The sequence below is a fragment of the Hippocampus guttulatus genome, chromosome 2, assembly GCF_054856545.1.
Source record: "Hippocampus guttulatus isolate MCC_2025c chromosome 2, RoL_Hgut_1.0, whole genome shotgun sequence".
Classification (NCBI taxonomy): domain Eukaryota; kingdom Metazoa; phylum Chordata; class Actinopteri; order Syngnathiformes; family Syngnathidae; genus Hippocampus; species Hippocampus guttulatus.
Genome location: NC_141262.1, coordinates 9,835,831 through 9,844,054, shown reverse-complemented (window position 1 = coordinate 9,844,054; position 8,224 = coordinate 9,835,831). Strand labels below are relative to the sequence as shown.

Genomic DNA, 8,224 nt, shown 5'->3' with positions numbered 1-8,224 from the left:
TTTCTCTTTTTAGGGTGGGGGCGGGCGTTTTGTATGGCTACTAGGTAGCGCACTGGCCCAGTCACATAGCTTAAACGGAACACTGTGCATGACATACTTTTAAACTAGGTTCCAAGAACAATACCTGAACTTCCAAGGGATTCATAGAAGATTCTGTATTCTATTAGATGTCACCTCACTTTACTGAAAGGATGACAGGAGCATATAGAGAAAAATTAATGAAATGTTTGGATTCACCATCCGAATCGGAAATTATTGTTGGCTACTGTGTTTATGCATTTTTTAATGTGTTTTTTATGTTGACCGGTGTTATTCATGCACTCACACAGTTGGTGGTAAACTATGTTCTGTAGCCACAGCTGCCCTCGGGCAGACTGACGGATGTGTGGCTACCAGTGTGGGCCTACGGCCCTTCCGACCACCACCAAACATCGAGCCGCACAGCTGTGTGAGTGACACCGGAGGCAAGATGGGTTAAGTGTCTTTCCCAAGGACACAACGGCACCCGACTCGGACAGAGCGGAATTCAGCCAAGCTTTTACTTACTGGACGACCCGCTCGACCTCCCGAGCCACGGCTGCACCACGAGTGAGTGTGTGTGTGTTTGTGCAGTTGCATGGTGTTGGCCTCTGGAAGATTTAGTTGGGGTTCGCTTGGAGAGCCAAAGGAGACATTTCGTTGCCTAACTTTATCCCTCTTATTGCTCTCTCAAGCAAAGTGTCAGTGCTGCGTTCCCATCACTTTCTGTCAGCTCTTGCTCGTATTCAATATGTTTGCCTCCTTGAGTGGCTTTATGCTCCAGCCTTAAAGCATGGCTGCACATACAGTATGTCTCATGCATTCAATCCTTTCTCGGGTTGTGTGTATGTGTGTGGGTGTGTGTTTGTCTGTGTGTGTATGTATATACGTATGAGCACACTTGCGCACGCTGACTCACTCTGGAAGGCAAATCAAAGTGCTCTGCTTTCAATAAGAGTCACAATCAGCAAAGTGGCAGCAAGAAATGACATCACCGCAGCTGGGTCCCCAGCTGGAACACAGAAAGGACTTTGGCACGTGTGTGCGTGCGTGCACGTAGATATATTTGTGTTATAGTGTCAAAGACCAGCGAATGCACAGTTTATTTGTAATAGGCATATTTTATTCAATTCGTAAACCACGCGGCAGAGCAACATGCGAGCAGGTTCACTCCAAATGCACAACCTTTCTTTGCAGCATCTGGAGGTGTGTGTTAGCGTGCATGTGCATGTGTGTATTGTGGCTGAGAGCACAAGTGAGATTTCCAACCTCAGTCATCCCGTCAGTCTCGTTGCACATTCTGTGCCTTGTTTCTATTGGAGCAGACAGTGCTGCGGTGAGAAAAACAACAAGAATTTCATCTGTCACTGATTAAGTCCATTAATGTGTTGGTGTCTGATGTCTTTCGCACTCCTTCCATACACACCGACGTGCAGCTGCACTCACAAACAGACACGACATACACCCATGCTCCCACCACACCGCACCGCGCTGCTACCACGACTACGACACTCCGTGGAATCTCATCCGCCGTTCTGTGTGCGCGTGTGCGTTTGTGTTGGGTGTGAATGGATTTTCACACGCTAAGTCATGCAAGCCGGAAAATACTGATCATAAACTGCCGACCAACACCAGCAACCGACGGGCCTACGACAAGCCAACACAAACACACAGACAAACACACACCGTGCCACTGCATACACAAACTGACGATGCGGTTTATTCACACACACACACACACACACACACACACATACGTGTTTTGGTGCATTTTCAGGACGTCCGTTTGTTCACCCGACATATGGGTACATGCCATTCCCGTGGTCCTACAGGCTCCAAAAAAATATGGTAACCATGAAAAAAAATCAGGAAGACACCCATCTATCCAGATTTTGGCTAAGACGAAATGTTTTTTGGATTTATGACAAAACTACTACATATGAGGACATTGACAGGTTTTTGTGTATTATGGAGACAGTCACCTCAAACACACTGCCATTTCATGTTTTTGTGAATTTTGAGCCCCCTAGATACACATCATTTTCAAGTATATGTGACTTATGAAGACCAGCTAAGAATAGAGTGTGTATTTTTAGATTGACTCCTGTAACATACCAACAGTATATGTTAGGCACATGTGTCCAATTGTCATGCTCGGGCACGGGGAGAACTCTACAAAGGAAGGAAGCCCAGATTCAAACTATCAATTGCTGATCTGTGAGGCGAATGTGCCAAACAGTCGTTACACCCATCATCCCTCAGATATTCACGTTAATAATACAAGACAGTAAAACTAAGCTGTGAAGAAAAAGAGACAGTTAAATATGTGGTCAGTCCACTTTCTTATTTTTTAATTGCTGACAAATATGAAATTATGAACACAGAAAACATGCCACCTCCTCTCCATGAAACAAGGCAGTGCAATAGATGAGGGCTGTTTGAACTGAAGAGGATTATGTCAAAATGTGAATACTGTGATGAAGAATTTTTAATGAATCTGGCCATATATTGTGCCATGTGTGTAGCAACTTCTTCTTTAGCTACCTGTTAGACAAAAGCAACTTTTCAAAAAGTATTGAAATTCTTGAAATAGGATGAATTCAAATGTATTAGGGTTTTTCTGAAATATCACCTCAAACCTAATAAGTCCTTTTGTGAGAAGTTTGTATATTGTACGTACATTTATATACAGCAGGGTTGTCCAAAGTCGGTCCTCAAGGGCCGCTGTCTTTTTGTTTTCCAGCTCTCCCAGGATGTTCTAATGCTGTATCAGAGCTGACTGATGAACTGATCATCTGAATCAGGTGTGATGCAGCCGGGAGAGCTGGAAAACAGGCACGACAGTGGCCCTCCAGGCCCAGATCGGGACATGCCTGATATACAGTATACCTTAAATGTTCATACATCTCCAAGGATTTTCCAAATTGCTCTTGAAGATCATGAAACAACAAACGTGAAACAAAAAACGTGAAACACAGTATTCAACAACAAATATGAAATCCGTAATTGACCAGCCCACCCTAAATGCACCATTGCTATTGCTTTAGTTAACTTGAACTGAAATGTACCCAGGCGTGCTCGCATTTCAATGGACTATCTATTCATTTTCCTTTTTAATGCAGTTATCCTGTTGTGGATGTAGTTTTTGATGGACACCCAGTCTCTGTCTTTCAGAGCTACTGGCTCTGCGTGGAGACAGGACTCACAGCTCGTTTTACCTGGAACTGTATGGCTTGTTATGAAATCAAACATATGTCGCTCAACAGCCTTCACTTCATCATCTGTCCACGTGCGTCTCTTATTCCCACCTGTAAAAGAAGGCATTATTTATTAAAAATGGCATTGCTAATGTTAAAAATGCAAAATAAGATATTCCAGGAAATAATGAGAATTTTGAAAAAATGCTCTTTAACCTTGCTTTACATTGGAACACTTTGACTTTCTCACTTGAAGTGATGTGCTTCGATGAGAATCTAAAATGACAGAAAATAATATATTCTCATACTCCCATGTTAGAGAAAAAATATTTTTTTGTTCATCAAAAGTACTTCAACTTCAATTAAGATATGTTAATTTTTGCCATTTTTGTTTAACTGTTACTGGTGTTTTTGTTGTCCCGTGTGGTTGAGAAGGAAGTGTCGTCCATGTTCTCTAACTGGGTTGGAGCAGAAATGTTTTCCAGGGTTGAGACAAAACTGTCTTCAGTGTTGTCGAAGGTGGTTGAAGCAGAAATGCCTTCCATGTTGTCCGATGTGGATGGCGCATATGCATGGCTTGGGTTCCCAGAAGTCTCAGAGCTTGAGCCTTTGAAAAATAATACAAAAATATTTGAATGTGGCTTTTCACCATTGCTTTCTTATATGTTTGAAATCGTCTCCTAATTTCTCAATTTTCTTTCGGCTGTCGAAACCTGCACATTTTCCATCTTTCAACACCATTTTCAAATACTGTAGTATATTGTCTCTAATTCATACATAGTTGTGCATAAAGACTGAGATTATCAGTCTTTATGCACAACTCTGTCTTGTGTCATAACTTGAGGACATTACCATTTTCTGTGTAAGTGAGAATCGCTTTTTCTTGATTAAGGTCAGCATTGGTTTCTTTGCTCAAATCGTCATCGCTCGTGGTTACTTCATCTGGTTGGGTTAAAAAAAGAGGAAAAAACAGACAGGACAAAATGCTTTTGTTTCAGGGCAAACGCAGAATGTTAGATGTTTTAAAAATGATATTTAAACAACATTTCACCATCAGGATTGATCTCGATTTCATTCAGTCCTTTTCCCTGCAGGTCAGACAGTTTTCCTTTCTCCATCACCATCAACAGTTTGCTGACTTTTGCAAGCTGCAGGGTACTCTCCGGAAGTCGGTAGAATTCTCGGTGGACGCGGATGTCGTGTCCTAGAAATGTGGCAAGTTGATCCATTTCATTTTCTTTCAGGTTCAGTACTGTGGAAAGAGTGGCAACTTGTTTTCGTAATCTTGTGGAGGTAAGTGCATCTGGGTACATTGCACCACATTGGTTTGCAAACTTGCGGAGGCAGTCAGAACCTCTGTAATGGGAAAGGACACCTGGACGTGCGAACAAGTACACATTCTTTGTGTGGACTTGACAATCATTCCTCTTTTTCACAAGGAGGTCCATTGCAGTGATCATGCCAGGGGTGAGAAGAACGGGTACCATCCTTGATCTTTTGCCACGGATCTCAACTCTGTCAAAATACTTTGTCAGCTTCCTTTCAAATTCAGTGAGACACAGCATAATGTCGGGATTCAACTCTGTGCGATTTCGCATTGTGAAAGACTGGAGCTCCATTTTTGAAATTTCCCCTTGCCTCTTTCTGTTAAATAGTACAACTTGCGTCAAAGTCACTTTTGCAAGATTTCCAAAGGTTATATTGTTGGGTTTTTCATTCAAATCTTTCATGCACTGAGCGGACTCAGCCTCAAGGTACTTGTGCAGCAGCGAAACATCCTGTGTAAACGGTAAAACCTGAGGTTTATTCCACTTGGCTTGTTGAAGTGTACCCAATGCAGCAGCTGAAATGGTCTCATTCCACTTTTTCTCATAGAGTGTGACGAATTGCTTGGCTGACTCTGCAACATCAAGTTGATTTGCAACGATGGCACTGCACTGCACAATGCCTGCAACTTTGGCCAAACTGTGCCCCAATTTCAAAGCCAAGGAAGGGGTTTTAAATGAGTTGCTTTCTAACTCAAAACCAGCAACAGCTCTGACTGCTTGTATGACATGGGGAAAGTTACTTGGCATAACAAGGTCTTCTGTGCTCTTCAATGGTGTTACGGCTCTGGCCGTTATCAATAATCTTGCCATTTCTCTCATTTTTTGGCGAATGTATTCATTCCTTTTCTCTTGTGGTTTTCTGGCATTGTACAATGACTCGCCAAGGCTAAGAATGTATTTTTCACTCCTTGCTACCAAGGAAATGTCATCATCGTTCATTTCACAGGCAATCTTCCAAACAGCTTCTCGGACTTGATTAGGTCTTGGTAAGTCTAGTTTGATCCGCTTTTGCCCAATGGAAGGCTCTGCCTCAGACTTCTGAGGACAGTTTTTAACATGTCTCCAAAGAGAAGCTTTTGCATATAATCCTTGACAAAACTTGCAGTGACGGTAGCCATCAGATTTAGTTGCTGTATGGGGTCTTCGACAAGCAACCATTTCGCCAGAACCACAGCTTGCCACAGTAGAATTATGCTTAAAGTTTCCCCTCTTCTTCAGAAATCTGAACAAATTTCTTCTTTCGCAGGACCTTTTATCAAAATTTAGAGCCCGAGCAACATCAGGCTGTGAACTGTGGGCAGACTCAAGGTGTCTTGCCAGTTTAGAAACAGCCTTTTTACAATAAAGACAATACTGCTTCTTGTTGTATTTGCTTTGTTTTGCCCCCTTTGGCAATGGTGTGACCTTGATAGCGCTGTTACTCTCTGATGCGTTCCCTGATGAAGTGGCACTGCAACTTGTCACTGAAATCGAATGACTTGAAGCTATCGCTGAGGTGGTGATTTCCTCAATCTGGACTGCATCTTTGACTGGCATGTCCTCTTTTGGGGAAACAAGAGAATCTGTGATTCTGTGCTCTGTACTGCAAATACTTTCATCTGATGAATTGCCACTTGTGTCTGGAACATAGTCCATGTCGTCATAATCCGAATATTCATCAGGAGATATCTTAATTAAAAGAAGAGAAAAAATGTATTTTATATTTAAATATGGAAAGAATATCAGTCCACCCCAATACCACCATGCTCACCGAATCAGTCATTCTTTTCATCTGACTCAGTGTGATTTGCCTTTCTCTTTCGATAATCTCTTTCCTGGCCTGGTTTTGCAGTCGATGGCTGGCTCTTAACTGTCCATATCATGGATGAAATATAAACAGTCTTCGTGTTACTTGAGATTCAACAATATTTCCTCAGACAGTAAATATGTCAAGTCAAAGAACATGCAATTCAAATGAAGCAGGAGAAAACAGCTGTCCTACCTGCTTTGCAGTAGCTGTCTGGTGAAAGGGGACTAATCCAATTACTTTGCTGGCCTTAAAATATAATAACAATAATTAAAAAAAAATACCGATTTTATATTTGTTCAGCATTATTAATCCTGATACAAGATGATCTGGGCCCAATGTACCACATTAAAGAATCTGAACGCTGTTCAGCTCCATAAAGCAGCAATATGGAGACAATATATCAAAGAATTTAACTGAAACACTTAAGTGTTTCAAACGAAAGAAATATGAGGCCATGATGACTGAAATCCTGAAGAGTCCATTTTCCTGATTTCTAAACTATCTTTAGAGGGTTTGGGATTAATATACCACACTATAGAAAGTTAACACTGTTCAGCTCTGTGTAACAGCAATATGGGGACATTCGAACACTAGCTCTCCAGAGTTAGGTCCAGACAAAAATCATGTCACCTGAAACACACTCAGGTTTTTCAGGTCTAAAGAAATATGAGGACATGACGACTGAAATCATGGAGTGTCCATGTTTCTGATTTATAACTTCTCCTGTGTTTGTCAAAGAAAGCTGTAAATTCAAACCTAGTATATAATGATAAGACATAGTAACCTGTTGTAAGGATGAAGCGGATCTCTCACTCCCTTCTTGATCTCCAGAAGGTTCAGTCAGGATCCCGTCACTTAGTGTCTGCTACATAACAACATTACGGTGTCAAAATATTCAGCATTCTTCATTCTGACCAGTTAATAAATGAAGAAACTTTATTTCTCATTGAATATCGCTCACAGGAGGGTTTGGGATTAATATACCACACTATAGAAAACTAACACTGTTCAGCTCTGTGGAACAGCAATATGGGGACATTTGAACACAGGTTCTCCAGAGTTAGGTCCAGACAAAAGTCATGTCACCCGAAACACACTGAGGTTTTTCAGGTCTAAAGAAATATGAGGACATGACGACTGAAATCATGGAGAGTCCATGTTTCTGATTTATAACTTCTCCTGTGTTTGTCAAAGAAAGCTGAAAACTCAAACCTAGTATATAATGATAAGATGTAGGTACCTGTTGTAAGGATGAAGTGGATCTCCCAATCCTTTCTTGATCTTCAGAAGGTTTCGTCAGGGTCCGAACACCTGGTGTCTGCAACATAGCAACAGTGCAGCGTCAGAAATATTCTAATTTATTAATCCTGATTAGTTAATAAATGAATGAACATTATTTCTCATTGAACATCGCTCACAGGAGGGTTTGGGATTAATATGCCACAATATAGAAAACTAACACTGTTCAGCTCTGTGGAACAGCAATATGGGGACATTCAAACACAGGCTGTCCAGAGTTAGGTCCAGACAAAAGTCATGTCACCCGAAACACACTGAGGTTTTTCAGGTCTAAAGAAATATGAGGACATGACGACTGAAATCATGGAGAGTCCATGTTTCTGATTTATAACTTCTCCTGTGTTTGTCAAAGAAAGCTGTAAACTCAAAACTGGTATATACTGATAAAACGCAATGACCTGTTGTAAGGATGAAGTGGATCTCCCAATCCTTTCTTGATCTTCAGAAGGTTTCATCGGGATCTGAACACCTGGTGTCTGCAACATAGCAACAGTGCAGTGTCAGAAATATTCAAATTTATTCACCCTGATTAGTTAATAAATGAATAAACATTATTTCCCATTGAACATTGCTCACAGGAGAGTTTGGGATTA

General features: G+C 41.3%; 1 protein-coding gene across 1 annotated transcript; it reads right to left on the bottom strand.

Annotated features, from left to right (window-relative positions):
• Window positions 1-1,973: 1,973 nt before the first annotated feature.
• On the bottom strand, window positions 1,974-7,603 carry LOC147208448 (uncharacterized). The gene is made up of 9 exons (XM_086105957.1): window positions 7,573-7,603; window positions 7,117-7,197; window positions 6,525-6,578; window positions 6,294-6,392; window positions 4,267-6,211; window positions 4,068-4,157; window positions 3,619-3,822; window positions 3,432-3,491; window positions 1,974-3,326 (listed from the first exon to the last, which is right to left on the bottom strand). Exons 4-9 carry the CDS (start codon window positions 6,312-6,314, stop codon window positions 3,112-3,114), a joined length of 2,535 nt encoding a protein of 844 aa, XP_085962083.1. The 5' UTR covers window positions 6,315-6,392; window positions 6,525-6,578; window positions 7,117-7,197; window positions 7,573-7,603; the 3' UTR covers window positions 1,974-3,111.
• Between the last annotated feature and the right edge of the window lie 621 nt (window positions 7,604-8,224).

Excerpts from the sequence above, each read along its gene's own strand:
- LOC147208448 (XM_086105957.1), bottom strand. The coding sequence starts at position 6,314 with ATGAAAAGAATGACTGATTCG. Across the intron at positions 6,212-6,293 it reads TGAAAAGAATGACTGATTCG|ATATCTCCTGATGAATATTC; the intron begins GTGAGCATGGTG and ends CTTTTAATTAAG. Across the intron at positions 4,158-4,266 it reads AATCGAGATCAATCCTGATG|ATGAAGTAACCACGAGCGAT; the intron begins GTGAAATGTTGT and ends TAACCCAACCAG.